Consider the following 24,189-nt stretch of genomic DNA (forward strand, 5'->3'; position numbering starts at 1 on the left):
TAATCAGAGTTCCCCTGTGGAAAAATCAAGATCAACTAACTAATTTCTATGGCTGGGCTGTATTATTGTCTTATCAGATAAAGACAACTCTATCTCTATTATATTATGAACGGTAGAAAGCTATATGGGTCAGAATCAGTCTACCAATGTTTTCCCCCTATTTTTTCCCCTTGCTACTCAGATTTCCCTTAAATCAGAGAGAATATTATCTTTAAGCAACAGAGAGCAGAGACCATCATTCCAACAATTTTTATACCAACTCTAACACAACAGCATTCCAGGGGCTCACAGACAAACTATCAATACAGCTGATAAACAAAAATTCTACATCTGCTGCCCTGATCTGAACTAGATTGTACACAGGCAAAGCTCCCAGGAAGTTCTTGCCACCCTTTGAAGGTGAAAACACTGACAAATGTTTAGGGATATCCTTAGCATGGCATTAGCACATAAGTAAGCAACACTCACAAAAGATGGTCTATGGTTCAGGTTTCTCACACTCATACTTTAGGTAGATGCAACATGGACACCGTCATCTACAGAAGCTGCTTCAGCCTCCACATGGGAGCCTCATGGACAAAAGGAGTGGACTTGCACTCTGGTGGACTAAATAATAATGTCTCCATTCAGACGCAGGTGGGGAGTGAGTTAATCAAATTTCCCAATCTGACAAGCTGTGTATTAAAATCTTCCTATGGTCAAGAAGCATAGGATTCATACTATGTGCCTCCCAGAGCTGAGGTGAAAGATCCTGTCCAGGAGGTGACCACAGATACCTGGGTTTCACAGGCATCCTCCCACCTCTCTGAACCCACATCAGATATGCCTAACAACCCATGATCCAGGTGTACAACCAATCCATTCCTTCAGAAAAGGAAAATTTTGCAGTGCATTGAACTGGTACTTGAGCTCAGCTTCCTTTTACCAGCGTCTTCATCATATAATCACATCCACAAGTGATGATACTGTTTTAAAACTTGCCAGTTTCTCCCCTTTCCCCCTCTCCTTCCCTCCTTCCCTGCCCCCCCCCCCCCCACCCCCCCCCCATTGATTCTATGGAGCAGTTACTTCAAGATTTCATTCCTTCAAGCATTAAAAAAACAAGCACCTCTAACTTCCAGCATGACCAATAGATATCATTTGCTTCAAAGCCAGCATCACCATTTAGCTGAAATGGCTCCATTTCCCCCTCGGTGCTTATCCCTTTGACGTATTTTCTACAAAGTAATTGCATGTCTTCACACAGCCTTTGCCTTGCTAGCTTAAACAATCTAAATTCTCATAATCTTCCATTCTAGAACAGGTGCTTTTCTTTAATCCTCCCAGTATTCTTTTTCTATTCCTGATCCAGTCAGTTCAGATGCATTTGAATGCCTGCCACTGTTCACCCTGCAGTAGCATTTGCTACTGCTTTCTCCAATAGACAGTAACAAATCCTGATGGCTATAAGAAACAAACTTGTAAAGATTCTTGTCAACACACACAAAGTTAAAACAGCCACATAACATAAAAAATAGTTAGGGCTTCAGCATTATGAATCCGGTGGTTATTTGTTCAAAAATTATCAGGTATGGACTACTCTGAGCCACTGCCTGGAGTCAATGGGAGCAAGACAAATAGGTAAGAATGAAGCAGCAAGGAGGTCTTTGCTCCATAAAGTTTGAGATCTATTATACTTCAGAAGCTTTTTATTTTAATGCTCCATGATGGTGTGATCTCTCCCCACACTGCAGAGTGCCATGCCCCTGCTGAAGATTTACTCAACCCTCCCCTTGAGTTACTTTGCTGCCTGGAAGCCTAATGCTGCTGGAGGATGCCACGTGACTGTCTCAGTTTGGTATATTTTCACTGCCACTTTGCACAGGTGCAAATGGATTGAGATGGTGTGAAAATTGGTGGGGGAGCAAGGAACGAGCAAGGAATTGATATTTGTATGTGGTGTGGAAATTGGGACTGTGATCCCAGTGGGAAGAAGGCTAGAGGAATGACAGGTAGGATCAATAATAGAAAAGTGTAGCTGACTGGTTGCCTTAGAAGCAGGTGATAGTTCTCTGAAGGTAGGTCTGACCTTCTCAAAACTAGCTCCTCACTATCAACTCCAAAATGCTGCACACCAGAGACAACAAAAACCTCAATGGAGCTGAGCCTGAGCCACTCCACACAGCTCATGCAGGGGTGTTTGGTTACTGAAGAGGAAGCTGCTTTGCATTGCTCTCTGAGGTCTTAAATATTATTTCCCACTGAATGTGGGTTAAGGGAGGAAAATTGTGGTACTCCTCTCTTTGACTATTCCAGCTCTCATGAAGTTATATAAAAACAATAATGAGCCACTCCAGCACCTTAAGTAGTCAGGTAATGATGAATGAGACCCAGTAACACTTCTGTCTTTGCCAAGGGCACTCTGAATTATGCTTGAACCTTAAGCACTTAACCTCCTTTTCACAAAGTTGCCATTGCATGGTAACAGTTGTAACAAAGCTCAAAATAACTAGGCAAAGGAATGGTTCCCTGCCAGGAAAGGAGTATTTGCTTCATAGCTGGGGCTGGATTTTAAGAAGTATAAATTATCTACCTGCTAAACCCCAGAATTTCAAAGAAACAGGGAGATAATTATAATTTCTGAATAAGGGAGGGAGGAAATTTAGTATGGAAATGTATTGTTATGATAGTTTGGCACAAAAATTATGGGCAAAGAGTATTGCTAAGCAGTATTTCAAGCAACTGGAGGTTCAGACCTTCAAGGTGTGAAGTGTCCCTAACTCCCTTGAAGTCAAATCTTTTCTGGGAGTTAAGATCACACAGGTAGGACAGAAGGCAGCTGATCTCAGAGTTGGTAGAATAATGCTATCAGCTGTAACCATTAGATATGTTTCTCTTCTTGTTTTTACATAGCTATCTCTGCTGCATGATGCAATGCAGTTTGTGGATACCCCAGAATGAACTGGTATGGAAGGAGATGAGCCTGCATTCCCAAAGCAATCTAGGTACATTTATGTGATACTGCATTTGGTAACATTCCTGCATCCTGGGAAAGTGTGGCAATTCAAGAAAATGCTTGATATGGTGCTCCTACACCATGATTTGTTTTTACTGAGTGGAGCCGAGGAACACCCATGTTCTTTTCATTGTTGGAGTCAGCCCAAGACCTGCACATCACTGCCACCAGAAGATCCCCCCACGTCACAGCCACCAGCACATACTTCATATCTAGAGCAAATTGGTCCAAAGGACCAAAGGCAGAAAGCAAAAAGAATATGTTGCAAGTGGGACCATGAAATACTGCAGTGAGATGGAGCTGTTTGGGCATACAGCTTTGGGGTGGGGTGGGGGGCAGACTGAAGTTTTTCTTAGCAAAGAATCTGTATTCCACTTTCTGGTTTTATTGTTTAGTGAAACTGGTGTGTATGAATCTTTTTGAAAGACGTGTATTTACAAGAACATACCTGACTCATACATTTATTTCTCCTCTTATTGCAGAAAAGCATGGAAGACCAGACTACACACGTTAAAAGTACTAACAATAACAGTGTTAACAATTCGTTGACACCTCTTTCCCAGCTTCCTGGATTGCAAATGTGTATATACCTATCTGATTTGCAACAAAATAAATGCACAATGCATTTCCCTATCCCTGGTAACTAAATTGTCCTTGCTTGATCTCTAGAAATAGTTCACAAAAATTTACCTGTAGTAGCTGTGCTGTACTTTAACCCCCTGCAAGGGGTACTATTATAGATTGTTTTGAAACATGGGAGGAAAATATGCTGCAATTAATTGTACCAATAAACAGCCAATGGCACACAAAATGGACAAGTAATTTTAGGCTTAGAAATACCCTTCACATTTAACAGTGTTCCAAAGTGGAAGGGAGGCAGGAGCTTTATTTAGGGATGCTGTTTAGCCTGTAGGCACTTGCAGAAGCTATCTGGGGTATGCAAAGCTGGGAATAGCTGTGGATGCTCAGGTACACTGCATACATGAATTGCAAATATAGGAAGGAAGGCCATAAAAATGGTTTCTGAGCAAAAACTTTTACAGAAAAATGTGTGGTTTTAATTCCTTCCAAAGAAGAACATTAGATATTCTTCTGTTTCTGCACAAAATCACAACCTGTGTCATTCTCCAAGGCAAGCTAAAACAAATTCCCTCCCTTATTTAAATTTTAATCAATTTTAGAAATAAATGTTTAATAATAAACATAAGCCAGGAAGACAGTCCTTGCCCCAGGGAGCTGACAAACATTATCATCAATCCAAACAGAGGTGTGTGAATTCTGTGTTATGGAAGCACAGAGCTGGGTTGTTCTTATACATCCTACCTGTGGTGACATTCTTATCCCTGGGATAAGCTGTGCAGGGCAGCTCCCATCCATCCTATCTGTCCTGTGCATGCCATTGGGAAACTCATCAATGCCCCTGTTTCATATCCTTTGTTGCTGGTTCACTTCAGGTTGGAACCCAAGAGCAAACCATCATGGATGCAATGGGAGCAAATGGGTAACCAGGGTTTTGAAGAGAAATGGCAATATTTCTGCTCGCAGCCTTCTGTGCATGGGGTGGAGCAGAAGGCATAGCAGAGGGCATAGCAGGAACAAGGCTGGAGGGCTCCATGCAGCAACTCTTTGCCTTTCCCCACCTCTTTTGGAGAGCCATGGGACACAGAGTGCAAAAGAAGTCACACTAGGATGGTCAAGAACAAATCAAAATTGCAGAGCCCTGCAAGAAAAGGTATTAAAATGTTTTAAACTCAATCTTTTCATGCCCTTTTCCAAGCTCAGGGGGGAGGAATCAGATTCATGCCTTTTATTTTGGGCTTTAGCTTAAAAATAAAATGATGTTTCTGCTCTCCCAGTCCTTCTTCAGCATTCTCACCTTCTTTCTGAGAAATGGGGTGTGGGCATTTATTGCATAAAGCAGTCTACACCATGAGGCTCTGGTCTCCCCCAAGTCTTCTCTCTCTCAATAGCTCATGTTGTATATATAGCACTATAAATCTTACAAAGAGATGCTACAATATTAAACCAAATCAGGCTCCTCTCACTGTCTGGACAGCATAGTGGTTAAAAAATCAGCATGCAGGACCTGTGCTCCCAACAGGAAGAGCGGCAGCCCAGCAGGTCAATACACATGTATATAGGTAGATGCCTGCGTGCATGTTCAGTTACTCACATACTCAGCAGAAGAGAGACTCTTTGGCAAGCAAGCAGCTGCTGGTCTTTTCTGCCTTTGTAACACACACAGGGCTTTGTGCAAAAGCAGATTCTGAACCCACTAAATCTCATCCATGTGGTGCTGGGATGAGCAGCTGGGATGGATGTTGAGAAGAATTAATGAAGCTTGCTCTCCAAAGGCTGCTGATATTTCATCTTCTAACATCTCCTTGCTCTGCCTGAAGTCCCTGAGGATTCCCACCAAAAAACAAACAAACAAACAACAACAAAGTAATCCAGGAGCAGCTATCATCCACATCCATGTACCTATCTGCATGTGCACACGTCTGTCTACCTCCGGGTTGTTTCTTCATGTCCCATGGGTAGCACAGCCCTATGCATACTAATTTTTCAGTTATACTGTCCATGCTGTCAGAAGAGTGTAAGCTGTCTTGCCATTGCCAGGCTGATTTTGGAGAAAGTGGGGCACATATGTTTGTTGGACAGCTGTTTGCTGTCAGACAAAATACATAATGTCATTGTCCCTGCTTTTCCTTGGTGGACATGAGTTTGGGTATCTCTCAGCTGCCAGTTTTCATGATACTTTTAGAAACCTAATATCTTTGAAACTTCTCCTGGTCTTTCAAACTGAGGCAAAATTATCCAATTTTTAAATTTCTGAAACCTTGTATTATCAGGAAAAAAGGCTAAAGATTAACCATCTCTAGAAAGCTCAGAGGATAGTCTGTCAGAAGGCATCTTACCCTGTCAAAGAGGAGGTGAAGGGGGGAGCTAATTTGAAAGCAGTATGTGAAATCCCCTTTTTCAGGGAATAGCAAATAGGAGCATATAACTCGGGACTCACCTTTGATAATATATAATACCAGGTAATACCAGGTTTTGCCCTAAATTATTTAAAATAGACTCAGGTGTGCACATGGTCTACAAGTGTAAGATGTAGAGACTCCAAGTGGTGGCAAATCCCCCAGCTCTGGGTGACTTTTTCCATTATTTAATCAGAACTAGCTGAAAAACAAAATATCCATTTAACAAAACATCCCAGCCTTCCAAGATTTGGTTTTGCTCTAAGATTTTATTTTTTTTTAATAATTTAAAATAATTTCATGGAAAAAATAAATGCTTTAAGATAAAAAGCCTCCATTTTTCTTATGGGAAATCTCATCCCAGTCAGTGTAACTTTAGGAAAGAAGGTTTTTTTTTTACATTCAGAATGCATTTTCTAGAGAGAAGTTTTCAATAGAAATATACAAACCAATTCCAGGCTCATCAACCCATGTTTCAAAAACCTGTGCTGGCTTCTAAACTGAATTTGTTTTTCTTTGAGCCAACCTCAAGTTTTTTTCCTTTATGACATAAGCAGTCTTCATCCATTTCTGTCTTACCTTCTCTCTTCCTCTATTTCTTTTCCCCCTTCCTCTTTTTTTCCCCTCATTTAACCTGCAGACTATGAAGAGCACCTCAAGATACGCAACACAGATGGTGAGCAAGGAATGAGCAGCCACAGCTCAACCTGACACAACACTCGGAAGCAGATATGTAACACAAGTTTCTGAACACTAACACAACCCACAGAAAAATGATTTGTAGAGTTCTATATGCACCAATACCAAGAGTATTGTGTATTTTTCTAGTATTGTGCATGAACACCATCAAAAAAACATTTCCCTCCTTGCCCCAGTTTCCCTTGGAGTGATGCTCACACACAGAGATGTCATCATAGTCCTAACCTCCTCTAAGGGTCTTTTGTTCTACTAAGTGAGAGAATGATTTTTCCAGGGATAGATGTAATTGTGGAGGCTAACAGCCTGATTTCACTCTCACTAATGTCTTTAGGAAGCAAACTCCACTGGGGTTCAATAGAAATAGGACTGCTTTGTCAGCCTGGGACTTGCTTTCTTCCACAGCTTATGTCTAATGGCTGTCTATAGTGCTACCTCTTCACACTGATGGCATCCCTCTGCTGTCATGTTGTTTATGTTCCTTAATTACATGCACCCCACAAGGAACTTGTTGCAGTTGGTGTAGAGCAGTAAATGACACTCGTGTTAATTCAACTGCAATCCATTGTCATTGTCTTGACAGGAATGAATTCATTTATTATTCATGTGGGTGTCACATGTATTCCAGGAGACGTTCCATCATAATGTAACATTAGTTAATGGCCACTTACAGTGTTCCTGGAGCATCTGTAGAAGGGATGGTAGCTGTGGGATTCATTACCAGGGTGGAGTACAAAAAAAATGCTGTTCAATCAATAAGTATGAGGGTTAACATCTGGCAAAACAACTCCTTCTTCTAATGAGGACATGATATCAACACTGTCTGGCCATGCCACTGACTCAATTTTTTATGTAAAATTTGGTTTAGATGGGAGCAATGTTTAAGAAGCAATCACAGTGGCAGTTTTCACAAAAGCTTTTGGGGGAAGATTCTGTGTCCTTTAATTGTAAAAAGGAAAAATCCCCAAATATGAGGTGCTTCAAAGAAAAAAAAAGTATATAACAGGACCGTGCAACTGCTGTAACCAGCCATCACCTCTGTAGCAAAAGAGGACACTGTGTTATATTCTGAGATATAAAATCCAATCAGTGTGTTCAACAAGCCTAAGGAAAATAGGAATACAATGAAAAAACAAACAAACAAACAAACAAACAAAACAAGCTCTCCCCAAACATAATGTTATCAAACATTTGAGGTTGATCTGAAGCCTGATATTCTTGTTCAGCTGTCTCCATCACTGCAAAATTGCTGATGAGTTAACAGTGCTGCTAACACTGCTGTTTCATGCATAGTAGGCAAAGATGGAACCATCACACACGCTGCTTTTCCAAAGCATAGCAGGTGGCAGTAGAAGAAATACAGAGGCTCTAAAGGACTGCTCTGTATATCACATTCATTTTTGTACCAGGGAGCAGTAGAGTGTGATCTTGAAAAATTAGTGACTCAAGGGTTAAGCTTACATTAATTCTTCTCACTGGTTGTTTACTCCCCTCTGCAATCAGTTCAGTGGATTTACCCCTTACTGTCCAGCTGATTACATACTGTGAAGATATTTTCTTGCCTGATATTGAGTGATCCCACATGACAATTATGCACTCCTCTGCTGTACCAGGGCTTCAGCTCATCATTTTCTACTTTAGCTGGGGGATGTATGTCACCCTGCATTGTGGCAGAGATTTGAGCCCTTAAAATATGTTGCTCACAGTACATGCAGTTAAATCACCAGAGAACATTTGCTTGGATTTATTTATTCTCATCTCCTGGCCTAAGATTAATTTCTCTTAAACGTTCAGGTGAACAGTTTGAATCACTGTCGTGGGATTCAGCTGTCTTGTGAAGTCCTTGCATGACTGTCCTCCACCATGGGAGCATGGGATTTCAGAAGGCTTGGAAACATGAAAAAAAAAAAAGTTTAAATGAATTGTTTTGATTTTCTTCCCCTAATAATCTAAAAATCTTTAAAATGGCAAACATTTTAAATTCATTTAATTTCATGCTTATCTTTATATTGCTTTCATTTATATTGCCAAGCATTTAATATATTTGAAAAAAGCACCATGAAAATTCAGATTTTTAAAACTGACTAAAACTTCATCTCACCAAAATTTTTGGCCTTCAACCTGTTTTGTTTTCTTGTTGTTGGTTTGGTTGTTTGTTTGCCTGTTTTCCAGATACTCAATAAAGACAGACTCTGAGCTGCCAGTTTCCCTCAGGACAAACTCCATTTTCTAAAAAATCCATGCTGGAAGTGAGATCTGAGCAACCTTCTGGCTGACTAAGAGGAAATTGCACAGGCTTGGCATGAAGCTCACCCTGCTTGGGGCAGAACCTGGAATCACCTTCTCACGTGCAGGTCAAGCTGATCTGAAGAAACACCTGGTGAGTCAATTGAATTTGGCTCAGTCTTTTTTATTTCTGATTTTCTTTTCAAATTCCAGCCCCTAAGGAGCCAGCACAGTGGAGAAGGAAGAAAATCTCCATGAAGAACTGTCTCATCCACAGGAGTCATCAACGAAGCAACTTCTGTTCTACATGAAAATACCTGGATGGGCCAAGTCCCTTTCAGGTTGTGTTCATCCCACAATAAAGAGAATATCCCTCAATAAAGAGAATACATTTAAAACTTTTTAAATAATAATTAAAATAAACCTCTCAGCAGATATAGGTGGCAAAATAGCTGACAATTTTTGCAACCTGTAAATATAGCCACTGTTCATGTTTTTCTCCTTCTGAATCTATGGGAGGACCTTCATTCCCTCATCCTCACCACTACACAGCTCTCTCATAGCTCTGTTTGTCTTTCAGGCAAGGGGTTCTCATGGATGTGTTTTTCCAAAGAGCTCTTGCTATGGAAATCCACACAAAATGTCACAGCAATCTTAAAAGAAAGATCAATGAAACTAGGCAAAATACTTGCTATCTCTTCTGAAAACTATATACAATTTGTAGAGCTGTGACATCCACCTGACAACCTGCTTGGTCCCACCTTATCACAGCAGCTGAGCATTTTATTGCCTACACACTGACTGTGTGTCCCCATTACAGCCAATTCATGCATAATGCTGCTGTGACAACCAAGCCTGGTCTGGCTTGCACTCCAGATATAAATTCCTTTAAAAAATGTTTTTGCAAAGGCGCAGGACGGACTAGCCATGCAGAGCTTCTGGACACCAGGTTCTGCCAGAGGAGATGGAGATACCTCTGTGCCCTCTGTCCCTACTGTCCTGCAACTGGCTGCACTCCTGGAGAGCTGTCAGGCATGCTTCTTCTGCAAAGAGGAGCCGAACAATGCACTTGAGGTATTTTTTTCAGGGTATCTCTGCTGTCTCCTTTCAAACTGCATGGTAATGGTTCCAGGAGATGGAGAAGGACAGACGCGCCCAGAGAGACTGTGAGGGGTTTATTATGGTATCAGAGTTGTGAATGCCTCAGATGCTCAATGCAGAGAGTCATCAACAACTGTGCATTTAATGTCATATTTTTTTTCCTCAGGTCAATAACATAAACTCAAACGTATATGCAAGGCTCACAACAGGGACGGTAACCGTCTCTCAAAATTATTTTTCATGCTCACAGTAAAGATTGAGTGAATTAAGCATGACAAGCAGCAACATGGGACAAAATCCAGTAGGTATGTACCCACTTTTTATTATGGAAATATATGATATACTTTATAATTTATATAGATATATGTATACGTTAAATAATTCAGTTTGGAAGGGACCTCAAGAAGCCACTCAGGCCAATACTGAAGTCAGACCTGCTTTCTCTTTTATTAAGAACTTCTCCTGCCTCTGTTTACAATCACCAGTTTTATTTGTGCCCATTGCCTTCCATTGGGATCACAGACACTGACCTGTAATGGCCAGTGCTTTGCTAGGAGCACTTAGAGTAAATATACAACATGGTTGCACAGCAGTCACATCATGGTTTTTAGCATGCACTTGGTCAAATAAGCACAAAATTCCACAAAAGTGAATATCTGGGAGGTTATATATAATTTCTCAAGAAGTCTCAATGGAGAACTTGCATGAGGTATATGGAGGAAGGTCAGGACAAGTTATGTTGCTCCAGTTTATCTCTCCAGATAGAAACCATGTTGTTTTTTTAATATGTCCCTGATTTTTCCTAGTCTTCACTTACAGTTTTAGGCATGACTAGATTTAAATGTGGTTCATGTAGAAAGAGCACAGGTACATTTGACTGCTTCAGGTCATTTAACCCTTTGTCCACTGCAGACAGCAAGGAAACAATAGAACACTGTGGCTTAAAGACATTTATCAACCTTGAGCTCTGAGTTTTACTTCCTTGCCTCTTCACAGCTTTCCAGCATCTTACTTGTCAGTGTCTCTCCATGGATAAAAGTAATTTCCTCCCATTTTTCAGATAGGAGAGCTGATGTGCAGAAAGTCAGACTCAGAGATATTTCCAATGCATGGGAAAACCTCATGCAATTTCCATTAAAAAAAAAAAAAAAAAAAAAAAAGGTGAAGCTCTGCAGCCCTCAAATGTCTCCATCCTTGCAACTCTGATGAAATCCTTCTTGTTGAGTATTTCCTCTTCATCTGACAGCATTATTCTCTGCTCACAGCAGTGTTTTCATTTTGCTTCAGCTCTAGATGACATCTTAAGTGCAAAGCCCTTAGCAAGTGTGTTGTGGATGGGGGACAGAGGAATACACACTCACTTGGCCTCCTGACAAATAATTGTGATGAATAGACATCACTTAACAGACGAGAGTGGCTCTTCCTCTTCATCAAATGAAGTGGATGGGTGCCCAAGGCCATAGGCAAGGGAATGCTGAGCTCACATCTGGCTCTTAGGCACAGAAGTGCTTTGTCCTTCTTGCTCTGGTGTCTTGTCTCCCTTTGCACTCACAGCCCACTGATCTGCAGATGTTTTTGATACTTCAGATGTGCTCTTTTCTGTGACATCAGATCTTTAGTTTTTGTTCCCAAAACTCCTAATGAGAAGAGGAGTGTGCCCAGTCAAGAAACAGCTTAAATCAGAACAAACCACAGACTTTTAAAAAGAAAATTAAGGAAGAGTTAATCACTGAGCTGATCAGGTCTTGAGTCAAAGCAGTCTCTCAGACACAGATGACCCACATCTCAAGTAAATAACTTACACCTCTGATTTTTTGGTCTTATGGGAGTTGTTTCATCCAGTGTAAATGCTTTCTGTATTAAATGACTTATACTTGGATTTGCCACAAAAAAGACCCCACTGAGAGGTTCCACAGGCTTATCTTCTTTAGTTTTTAACCTCAATATCCATTCAAGACCCAGGAAACATTTATATTTGTGAACAGATAATCATCACAACAGGTATCCTCCCAAGAATCTTTCTGGTGAATTTCAAATCATTATCCCAATATTCTGTAATTAAGGAAGTACAAAGCCCATCAGCTCCATGGACAAGACCTACCATAATCATTTTACAACTAGATGTCTGAGGGACAGAAAAATTTAGACAAGGCTAATGTTGGGTAGAATAAAGGTCTACATTTCTCAAGGATGAGGTTTGTACATAAGTCAGATATATGACCCAGATACAATCCATCTACTTTTAGACACCGAACTCAGACACCTACAACAGGAACACAATAACCCTGCATTCCCTCCCGTGCCTAAGACCAGGCACCAATATTCAGCAGCATGTGCAAACACAAGGTGTTTAAGCACAGACTCAGAAAGATGCAGAAATATTTGCTCTTCTAGTGCAAGAACTGTTTATTTGTGTAAAAAATAAAATGGCAGAAAATGGCAGATCCCATTTTGGCATCTTTAACAGACTGGGGCAAACTTTGAAAAAAGTCATGGTTTTCAGAAAAAATATTAAATATAAAGTGGTCATGTTTTTCTGAATCAAGCAGACAGCATCATGATTTCTATTTAATTATTTATTTTTGAGGAAAGTGGAAGTTGCATAATAGAAGATGAGAATGGACTAATCAGCCTAAAAAGCAAAAGCTATTTACTAAATAGTGGCCTCGTGTACTCTAGAAAGAATGGCAGAAAATATATGCATAGAGAGTGACTGATAGATTGACATAAACTTGCGTCTCAGAATAGAAATATTCACATGAAATGCTCTCCATTATGCGGACACTGTCTATCAGCAAGAATGTGTATTGAAAATAAATGAGTTGTACCCTTCGATTGTCACAGACATGGAAAATAAATAGACACCTGGCAACGAAAGCATAGCAGGCACAAGCTAAGTTATTGCGTTACCTCTGAAACGAGATGGACGTGTGGGGAAGCACATGCTACAATTTCTATTTATCAAATGACATGACAGAAAAACCTTAATGTAGTGGGTTTACATGGCAAAGTTTTGGTAGCAGGAGGCCATACTGGTGGCTTCTCTGGGAAGAATCTAGAAGCTGACCCATGTTAGGTTAGGGCCCTGCTGCTGACTAGAGTTGAACCAATAAGTGATGTTGTTTGCACCTCTGTGAGAGAAAGGAGAAAACAAACAAACAAACAAAAAAAAAAAGAAAACACAACCAACCAATCAAACAAACAAACATGGCAGCTGGGAGAGAGAGAGGAGTGAGAAACAGTATTTTCTCCCCCTGTTTCTTTGAGGAGGGGGAGTGAGAGAGTGGGTGTGGTGGAGCTCAGCTACCCACCTGAGTAAAACCACCACACTTGCTCACATACCAAAATGCGCAGTCACTGCTGTATCTTGAATCATTCAGGCAGGGCTTGGCTGCTGGGGCTGATTTTCTCAGCAAGTTGGGACTGAGATATCCTATTCCCCATGCTCCTCATATTCCAGATATCTGCAACCCCACCACGCCATCTGTCATTCTCCCTTTTCCCCATGGGGTGAAACAGTTTTCATAGATTTTTCTCCCCTGTTACTCCATGTGTTTGCTGTGCCACCCACAGAAATTCTCCTGCAAGGTCCCCTTGCCACTGCTCAGTTCATCCCATATTGGATTGGCAAAGGACCACAAGCCATGACTGCAGACCCAGGAAGGAGGCTTTTTGTGTGTGTCTAGGGCTGACGAACCACAGCTTTATCACTCTCAGCAGCAGTAGGTTGGGAAGACTTTAATGTCATGTTGAGCAGCATGAGCACAGCTCCTCCAGAAAGATGCCATCTGTGAGGTCATTTTCAATGGAGACCTCCTGGAAGGAGCAATGCACAAAAAAAAAAAAAAAAAAAAAAAAGAGGGAATTTCCTCAGCTGCTGCTGTTGTTATCAGGTTTTCCTCCTCCAAATACTTCCTCCTCCAAATACAATAAAGGAATAGGTTTGCTGAAGCTCGTTCTGCCAATTTCTTGTTCTTTATTACCTTGTCTACAGCATTATCTTATCTGTTGCTCAGTACATTGCCATGCCAGTTCAGGAATCAACACATGTTCTGCTAAGTCCTTGCTGTTCCCTTTGGATGTATCTCTGCAGAAAAACTTAAAGGACTCATGCCTCTGAGCAGGCCATAATATGGGGACCTGTTGTCTGAAAAGCATTAGACATCATCTGGGGAGAAGGAACATTGAGTGCAAGGAGAGCACAGCTCAAATCCTTTTAAAAAATGCAATGGAGAATTGGAACACGGAAGTGGAGGAGGGAAAGTAAATTCAAGTTTTCAGTGTGCCAGGGCACTGCCATGTTTTCATGGGCATCTGCTTTCCTATGCAGCATTGCATACAACACACATAGATACATACTCTGAGTGGGACAGGTGACCAGCTGGCACTACTGCACTAACTTCCTCAGGAGCATCTTATTGCAGAGTTTTCTGCTTTGATGCAGCTTCCTACTGCAAAACTCCTACTTCTTCTGCTCCCAGGTGCATGAATTTGGGGAGTATGGAAAGAGATAGCTGAAGTTCTTCATCAGGATGACGTATTACAAAACTGCTCTGGGATTTACACTCTCTGCTTCCTGAGAGGAAAGAAATCAGCCTTCAGTGATGATGCTTCCCTCTTTCCAACTGGCCATGCAGCAGAATGGATAAGCTGCCACACAGTCCGTACACAAAGTTGCAACAGGTTGTTGATGATTAAACACAAAATTCCTCCAGAACTGGAGGTTCTGATTCAGCACAGAGGCAGTTCAAAGACCTTAACAGCATACTCCCTCTAGAAAGATCTATTAAGCATTTAAGCAGGCTTTTTTTGCTGTCTTTTGTCTCTTAGAAGTACAGTCTAGAAGGAAAACAAGGCTGTTGAGTCCCTTTTGAGCACAGCTCCCTGGATTTCCCTAACCTAAGGGAGTGCCTCAAGTCAGTGAGACTGGAAAACCTAATTGTGCTTTCAGCATTTCCTTTAACATATTTCTCTGTGTTAGAAAGGTGTAGAAGACAATGTCTTCTGTATCATCTAGGAGTTGCTTTGCATAACGGACTAAAGTGTTTCACTGCCCTGTTTCTGAATCTCTGCAGTGCTTTGACAAGGACAAGAGCTGTCGGCCCATATGTTTCTAGCTGGCCCTAGCCTGATTTAGGAGAACAGGGATTTATTTAGCAGCCAGGGAGAGTTTAACCTTTCTGGAAAAACATTGTTTCAGAAGCAGCTACCTCAAAAACTATGTGGCCATGGAGATTACAGTTCTTGTTTCCTAGGGAAGATATCTTTCCTAGCAAGAGCTCCTGTCTCATCTGAGAATGAGACCTACCACCCTACCTCTGCTCAGATCTGCCCAAGAAGCAGAAGAAAAGGAGCAGTTTGCCTGTATATCCAGTCCAAAATGGGTATGGCATCAGGGTTATGCACAGGCAACAACTGAGACATCAGACAAAACATTCCTGCTCAGACATTGAAAGAGAGCACAGTCCAGGTAATGGCAGTGACCCTGGAGCATGAATCAGTTGGACTCATTTGCTGGGGGATCCGAAAGCATCAGGGACACAAAATACTCTCTTTTCCTAAAAACAGACCAAAATCCTACTGGCAAACATTACAAAACCTGTTACAGCCCCTGCCTATCTGCAGGACATGGAGCAGAAAAAACAGCATCGCTCCCAGAGAAACAGTGGGCTGAGATCTGTCGGCATTGCTGACTCCAGGGTCACCAAGCCCCCAGCCAGGGCATGCCAGGGAGAATCAGTGAGAAGGAGCCAGCCAGCTTGGGCTAAGAGCAAAGTACAACTTAGCCTCATCCCATCCCTCATGCCTGCAGCTCTGCTGAGGCAGGATTCAAGACACCAGTTTGGGGGGAGCAGCCCCTTCTGCAGCCCCTCTCTCAACCATCAGTGCATGGGTGGGATCCCGTCTTCCAAGCAACCTACTTTTTCTTCCTATTTCACGCTGACAATGCCTGCCAGATGAGATGCCCATGCCAGCCTGCACTGCTTTCAGGGTGTCACCCAGAAGCCATAAGCTGAGCAGCGTCTGCTGCTTTCAGGATCCTCAGGCTACCCAGCACTTTCCACCTCCCTGCCAGCCTGAGAGCAGGCTGGCATAAGAGCAGAACCTGATTTCTTTTCTTCTTTATTTTATTTTTTTCCCTTTTTCTAAAACAACACCAAGAAGGGACCTGGTTGCTGGCCACACTGCAGCAAACTAGGATTTATGAGCCACAGCCACAATGAACAAGCAGAAAAATTCCCCTTCCAGTTAGATCAGAAGCCACAATTTCAGCAAGGGTACAAACACCCAAGGAAATACAGTTGGCTTATGGATGTTGCTCAGACCATCCTCAAATGCCTTCCAGTCTCTCTGGCCTCTTTCCAGCCCTCTCTACTTTCTTCAGCAGGCTAAAATTCACTGATCATAGCAAGAGACCTCGCAAGCCCCCTTAGTTGCTCAGCAGGACCCATCTGATGCCCCAGCTTGACACCAAGCACCCTGGGAGCTGTGTGTCTCCTGAAAGATGGATGGTGGACCTGCTGCAGACCCCTTTCTTGCCCCCACATCACCCCATGCCATGCTTGGAAGAAGCAGAGGAAGGACTCCAGCAAATAAACTTCAACTCAACAGTCTGCCTCATTCTCCTCTGCCATGCCAGAGCCTGACAGACACTATCCGCTCATTGCACCATGCTGACGCAGGTTGGTCAGTAACATCCTAGCTGTCCTGGTCCTGCGCCAGCACCATCCACACACCCAGAGTAGAGAAAAGCAGAACATCTGCTCATACTCACAGTTTTGAAGTCCTCATGGTTGCACTCTTGGCCTTTGAATTTGCAGTACAGCATCATATCCTTCAGATCATGGCCAACCCGTGCCAGGAACTCCTGCATGTTGAAAACTTTTGGTTTATACTGCTTAAAGTTGGCCTTTTCTTGAAGGATGGCCAAGACGGCCGGGTCAGCCAGGTGAGGGTTGGGGATCTGCAGGTTTACATCGAGCAGGGCCAGAAGCTCTCCAGCATGGTACAGGTCATTGGTGGTGAGCCGGGAAAAGCGAAACTCATTGAGGTTACAGATGGTGACAGCGGGGAAGACCAGGCTGTTAGTCATTACCTCATCCACTTTGGTCACATGCTGGTAGGAGAAGTAGAAAGCCACTCGATCTGAGCTCTCAAGCAGGAGGAGCCCCAGTGAGCCCACAAAGGCCAAGGTCCAGAGCAGGCGTCGGATGGTCACTGGCCCGTAGACAAAGACATGACGGATCCCATGGAGCGTGGAGCTGTTGGCAAAAATCTGGATACTGGAAGGCTGCATGCTCCCCATGCTGCCCTCGCTGGTGCTGTCCTTCAGATCCATGAGCTAGTGAAATCCTGGCACTGCTTTTTGGATCAGTCTGTAGCTGGAACTGGGATCCGTATCCCTCCTCTCCCCTCTGGAAAGTAATCAAACCCTTTTAGGGGAGAGAGAGAGAGGAGACAAGTCTCAGGCCAGCTGCTGTGAGTTTATCCCACCAGCTCAGCAGTACCTTTGTAGGGGTAAATATTTATACGAAAATCCATTCAAACTCTATCTCTTGATTTCCTCGGTGCGATAAGAAGGGCTGGTTTTATTTAGGGAGACACCAAGGTGATGTGGAAGAGATGTGGGTGGGAAGTGAAAGCCGAGCCAATAGAAATAAAGTCCTCCCTCCCCCCCCTCCCCCCCCACACACATGCACGCACGCATGCACACGCACACACACCCGAGCAGAGATGAGATTAAGCAAGAGGGAGAGCTTAAAAGAAGCAGAGGCAGCTCAAAGCCTGTTAACTAGTGCGTAAAGCCCAAGGATGTCTCTACCCGGAGCTAATGGCTTGCAGCGCGGCAGGGCTTTCAGACTAATCGCACCATTCTTCCCGTGCTCTGACAATGCTGCTGGATTTGAGCATCTTTTTTCCTCCCCACCCTTCTGGCTTGGGCAGGGCTCCAAGAAATACGCCTCCTCCCCAGAAAGCCACCCTGTGCTGCTGCCAGTGTTATTTCCAAGTGTTTCTCTCAGGGAAAGCTGGGCAGCTAATTCAGTGGGAGAATGCAAGAGGAGTAAGAGAGGAAAAAGAGAGGGAGGGGAAAGGTTAAAAAAAAAAAGAAAAAAGAGGGAGGGGGGAGGGGAGGCAAAGCTGCTCGTTTCCATGCTCTCACATCCACATGCAGAGCAGAGAAGGGTGGATAGCATGAAGCCTCTCCTCTGCTGTGCAGCAGCTCAGAGAAAAAGAAAAATAAATCAGAAGAGGATGGAAAGGGGAGATTTGGAAGGGCAGAGGTTCCCTGCACTTCAGGACTCCTGGCAGGCGAAGCGTGAGAGCTGTGAGTCATGCATCAATCGGAGCCCTGCATCAATCGGAGCCCCGCGGCAGGGTGAGATCCCGGAGAGGGCAGGGCTCAAGGGACTGCAATCGTACTCCCCCCGGCTCCTGCCCACTGGTGGGTTCATCAGTGTCCACATCTTGGTAGGACCAGGGCTGCTGTTCCAAGCAGCACCTGTGGACCCTGAGCTCAGGATTGGGAAGACAGTCAGACAGCAGCATCCAGATTTTTTTTTTTGTTTGTTTCTTGCCTCTGGAAGGCAGTTATGATGGATGCATTCAGGAAGCTGCTCCTAGATATGGGTTCAGATGTTAGGTCTGGAGGAACAGGGATGTTGAGGGGGGAGGGAGGGGGGGGCAAATTGGGAAAAGTTTCCTACCTAAGAGATACTGCAAAATCCTGCAACAATGCCTCCAGCCATGATAGCAGCCTTACTGCACACTGTAGGAGATAGGAATGAGCAGGGTTCAGCCCTGCAGCTGACCAGGGTCTGGGGTAGTTCCGTTCCACATTTGCTCTGTGCACAGCTGCATTTTTGCCTGTTTTTTTTTTTTTTTTCAGAGATCCAGAAGAGAAAAACTCTTTGTCTCTCCATACAGCATCCAGCAGTATGGCAGGTGAGCATCTCGGGGGCTGTGGTGGCACTCAGGAAGTGCCACCAGCTCAGATGAGGTGGGAACAGAGGGTGAAAGCACAGACAGAACCTGCCACAGTCTGTGGTGTGACACCCAGTGGCTCTCAGCCACCTGTGAAGATATCTCAAGGGCAGACTCAAAGATTATCCAGGGTAAAATGAGCCCAGTTTTGGTCCTGTTATCATCAGAGTGGACTCTGAAAGAGCCCCACATTTTACAACATTTGGCCCATCAGCTGCTTTACCTCCACCGGTGGACACCCGAGTCCCTTCAGGGACATCAGCCAACATTACCATGAGCTGCCCTGTCCTCCCTTGATGCTTTTCACCTTGAGATAACACCAAAATGAGGCAGTTTCTGCTTTTGCTACAACCAAAACCACATCTGGCCCTGGCAGCCAAATCCCAGCTGTCACCTCCCAGCCTAAAGCATCCTGTTGGAGCATCTCTCAGGCTGAGTTACACAACTTGACACATGCAGTGCAATGTTGGTCTGTCCATTTTACACCAGGGAAACTGAGGCAAAGAGATGCCAAAGGACTTGTGAACAGTCACCCAGAAAGCCCTTTCTGTGGCTATGAGCTGAATGTACTGCTAGGTCTTTCAGAGCATCATAATGGTTCTCTGAAACCTTGTCCTGTATCTTGTCCTGTACTGTCCAGGAGGGGTGGAGAAGACACCCCTGAGCAGATCCAAGCAAGGTGTGAACCAGAAGTAAGACAGCTCAGGGCAGAGGGGCTGTAGCACCATAGCTGCCTCCCCTCCCTCTCACCATCTCTCCAGGGCAGAGACAAGATCATTTTCCCCCTAAAAATCCCCTGTCAGGAACAGGCTTCCTTCCCCCTGCATTGCCATCCCAGCTACAAATCTCTCTCTTCTCCTACCATCTGCGTTATTTGGCCTGATGTATTAATGCTTTCATTTATTTACCATGCACACTGCCTTTAAAATCCTGTTGTCTGTAATTCATACCGTATATCCATGTGCTACCTTTTATTATTTAACTGCACAGAGTTCTTTGGGTGCAGTCTGGAGGAACAACCACTGTGCCTAGAGGTGCTGCATGGTTGTAGCACAGACTCACGGCTCTTCTGCATCACTGGTGGGGCTGGGGCTGGACCACAGGGCCCTGGTGCCCTGCTGACAGTCTGGGTCTGGTTGTCCCCAGGGGCTGGCGTTGGCCAGGGTGTCCCTAGAGCTGAGGAAGGTAGCTCTGGTCGTGCCTGGGGCTGTGTTTTGTGGGGTGACACTGGTGAGGATGTGTGGCACAGGCTGCAAGTGATGGTTGGGGTGTTGGCACCTCTTGCCAACAATATCAGCAGCCTCTCTGCGTGCAATGTAAAGACAAAGCATCCTGGCCGGTCCCACAAAAATCTTCAGGATGTCAGACCCCAGCTAAAGATACCTGTGCTACCCTCCTTTGGGCAACTGGGGCAGGGTGCTACATCCGTTGAGGCTCACAGCCCAAGCTCAACCCCAGAATATTTCTTGAAAATCTTGCTGCTTCAAACGGGTTCTGAAAACAAGGGATAGGCAGAGCCAGAAGACAGGAGCCTTAGAAAAGCCCCTTTTTCACCCCTTACATAGCAGGGAGGTAGGGGTGCAGTGATGGAAGGGGATGGCAGGACTAGGGTGGCCGAGGGACACGGGGAGAAAAGACTGATCCTGTTTCATTGCACAGCCTGCGCCTGCCCTCTTGTGTCTCAAGCACATCCTGCAGTGCTCAGCGTGAGGGCTGCCACTGCTGAAACATGGGAAATGGGTTTATTGGGGAGGGAGAAGAGACTCCAGCAGCACCTGAGCCCTCCTAGAAGCATGTCCCAAGTGAATGGTTTACATTGGGAAAGCCAGGAGGGGTCTTGAACACAGATCGATAGCTTGTTTTTAAAATAAAAGGTGGTTCCTTGGTCCCCTGCATGGTTCAGCACACCCTGGGCAAGACCCCTCCTGGGTGCTAAAGCACCAGAGTTTGCTGTCAAAAATTGGTTTTATGGTTCCCTCTGGACTCGATGGGTAAAATACAAAAGAAAGAAAGAAAAGCAAAGAGCACTTCAGTCCAGCAAAGCAGTTCACCTTCCCTGGCCCAGCTGCAGATCCAGATATCCTGGTTGCACAGGAATGGTTGCATCGAGCAAGGGGAAAATGTCCCCATCAGTGTTTCAGCTTCATGGGAAGCTGCTTTCACCACATCTTCATTGGCTCAAGATGACTGTAGTCCTGTAAGTCTCACTTCATTTCTCAGCCTTTACCCCAACCGTTTTGGAGCCTCTTGTCACCTAACTGCTTGTTGCCAACAGCTTCAAGCTACTGGGGACCCATAGCTCCATTTAGCAGAGAGTATTTGGCTACTTGAATGAGTCTTCCTTTCCAAATGAGAACATAATGTGGAATTTTGATGTTTCCCCTGAAATTAAATCTGATACCTTCCAAGGTAGCTTTGGCTCAACTAAATAGCTTTTACTATGTATTAAAAAATCAAAAAATTGTTTGGGTTTCAATGTATTAAATATTAGGCTTCGATTTACAATAGGGTATAAAATGAAAGCCATTAAAAAGAATATAAACTCTCCTTGAAAGAAAACCAAAAGCATTTAAATGGCTGCATATGTCAAACACCTTCTAAAGGAAGGTGTTCAGAGACAACAAAATTCTTATTTATTTTTTTTTACCACTGCCCCAAAAAAGATGCTGATAAAAATATCATATTCACAGAGATGCTGTTGAATCAGTGTTTGCCAGTGGAAGAACTCCTTTGAGGGAAGATTTCTCCACCAGACATGTCTGGTATCCTCATGCAGATATGACCTTCTGGGATGTCTTCCTCCTCCTCCTGCAGAAATGCTAAAGCACCTGCACCTAACAGCTCATCACTGTTAATGCTATCAGCCTCCAGACCTCACTGGTGACAGGGGAAGAGGCTTCCCCTGTGCACAGAGCTGGGCTTCCTCCAAGCCCAAACCAGCCCAGAGTTTGCAAACCAACTGAATTACATCTGCAGATTTTATTACAGAAATGGAATATTGGATTTGAAGCAGTGTTTTTCAGCAGTCAGAGCCTGTCCCACTTGCCCTGACATTCCAAGCACCTCTGCAATAACTTGGATTTATTAGCTCTCTCCGGGGCCATATTTATCTACTGGGCCTCCAGCTCCATCCTCACATGCCATTGCCATGCTGAGGGATGCTGAGCAAGCCAAGATGTTTTTACATTACAAAATGAAGGCAATGCTGCTTCTAGCCTGTGTCTTGTGCTTGGATTTTTGGGAATGAAAAATGCAATGTATGAAAATTTTCCTCTGGCATCTCCCCTTTTAAATGACCCCTGGAATCAAATACTCATTCCCTGTTAAGCTTTACATGATTTTGTTTTGACTTGTAGGTGTTGGTTCTGCCTGTTCCTTGAAAAGCCTATGAAAGCACCTTGAATTACTCAGAAATAATTCAAGTTTAGGGGCCATTCCAGGTGCTTCTGTCTGGATAACACCAGGCATTTAACTTTTTGGCACGTGAAATACGCAAGGAAAACTCACTGAAATATATAATATAGTTATAATATAATTATAATAAATATAAATCTGTAAATATCTTCATCACCTTTTTTCTATTTTTAAATTCTCCTTCAGTGCTGGCATGGCTCCCAACTCAAACTCTCCAAAGAAGGCAATTTTCACAGGACTACGATTCAGAATAATTAAGACAAAGAATCCCACAAACTAAGAACCCAGCTTTTTATTACTATGGCAACGTTGTTTGTCTTTCCTCAAGTGACTGAACTGAGAAAATAAAAAAGAAAAAGAAAATCAATTTAAAAAGCAATTGTTTTTCCTGTTGCCAAAGGAGCAAAGCTGGGATGTGAGTTGGGGGTCCCAGCTCCCAGCAGACACCACAGAGGCCCTAGTAAGTATCTGCTTTAGGATGAGCTGATTTGTTCCCTGGGTCTGGTTGGGTCAAAAAAATCTCCAGGGTATTCAAAGGGAGTGGAGAGAGCAATGCACTAGGAGACCCCCACGGAGGGTCCTGAAGGGGGATATCCCCCATCAGGATATCAGCACATCCCCCATGCTGATGTAACATTTGCTTTGGGAAGTGCTTTGTACAGGAAACTCAAAACATCCGAGCAATTTACTCTAGTGACGTGTTCTTGTCAGAGGAAAAGAGAAGCTGATGTTGATACAAAAGCTTCAATCACTTGAGCAGAGAGAGAGGGACTTGGCTCTGCTCCCGGCATGTCACAGTCATGAGCAGCTTTCAGATCCAGCTTCAAGCTCCTGCTGAGCGGCACAAGGACATGTCAAGATTTCCCAGCCCTAACTGACTTTGTTCAGCCAGCAGGTAGAAAACTTTTGCTTGTATCAAGAGCAAATCCCAGCTTGAATCATTAGAGTGAATTAATAAGGCTGCTCAGGGCTGTTATAATGGAGGTGTGATTCTCACTGCTGCTCTCCCACCCACTTCCTCTCACTGGTGCTGGTGGCCCTGGGATGTGACACTGGCAATGCCAGCAGCATGGTGGTGGTGCTTGGTCCCAACCAATGCAGAGCCAGGAGCTGTGCCATGATTATGGCACGAATTGCGCTCAGCCTCTGCCTTTCCAGAAGCTTCTGGAGCTTGGGTTAGGTCTCTGGTGATGCACTGGAGGACAATATGAATGCAAGACAATGTCAGTCTTGGGAGGTTTACTTTAAGCCTGTTTCAACTTCATTTGGCAAAAATTGTTCCATTTCCTTAAGTCAGTGGTGGTCCTCATTATGGGGTTCTGGAGGGCAGCTGGACTTAAAAAAGACTCCCCAAACCTCTATGTATTGTGGGGACCAATTTATATGTCTAGCTGAGTCCCCGACACCATTAAACATCTTGTTATGGAATGAGAGATGGATAAGGAAAGGGAGAAGAAGTCTACTCACAGTGTCTGCTTCCCAGGTCTTATGCTACTGCCTGCACATATATCAATTTGTTTTTGCTTCCAGGTGTGCTGAAGGGGCCTAATCCCTTCCCTTCCTTGGGGGTGTTGGATGACTTAGTTGATGTTTATTCAATGGTCTGTGAAGTAGCTGTGGACAGGGACTGTACCAGATTATGGTATTTACTCTTCAGCAAGATTATTTCCATGCCAGAGAGGAGCTGTTCCTGAACTGAAAATACAAGTGTCACCCTAAATCTTTGTCATTTCTGAAAGGGAGGAATAGATTAAATTTCTGTATTCCTTTTGGATATAGTTTAAGTCAGAGCAAAGT

General features: G+C 43.8%; 1 protein-coding gene and 1 long non-coding RNA gene across 4 annotated transcripts in view; one reads left to right on the forward strand and one right to left on the reverse strand.

Moving 5' to 3' along the window:
* Positions 1-17,575, reverse strand: part of ASIC2 (acid sensing ion channel subunit 2) — a 551,273-nt gene extending 533,698 nt beyond the window's left edge. For 2 of the 3 annotated variants that reach the window (XM_072028738.1, XM_038168725.2), the window contains exon 1: positions 16,772-17,572. In XM_072028738.1, coding sequence (XP_071884839.1) covers positions 16,772-17,335 — 564 coding nt within the window. In that variant the 5' untranslated portion in view covers positions 17,336-17,572. Of the gene's footprint in view, positions 1-16,771 lie in introns of all 3 variants that reach the window. The other variant, XM_038168727.2, reaches the window with a different exon arrangement.
* A 138-nt stretch (positions 17,576-17,713) lies between these two features.
* On the forward strand, positions 17,714-22,789 carry LOC113841625 (uncharacterized). Its single transcript, XR_005261162.2, has 3 exons — positions 17,714-18,373; positions 18,884-18,939; positions 22,579-22,789. It is a non-coding gene; the product is annotated as an uncharacterized lncRNA (long non-coding RNA).
* Positions 22,790-24,189: the final 1,400 nt, after the last annotated feature.

Source organism: Anas platyrhynchos, chromosome 28 (genome assembly GCF_047663525.1).
Source record: "Anas platyrhynchos isolate ZD024472 breed Pekin duck chromosome 28, IASCAAS_PekinDuck_T2T, whole genome shotgun sequence".
Taxonomy (NCBI): Eukaryota; Metazoa; Chordata; class Aves; order Anseriformes; family Anatidae; genus Anas; species Anas platyrhynchos.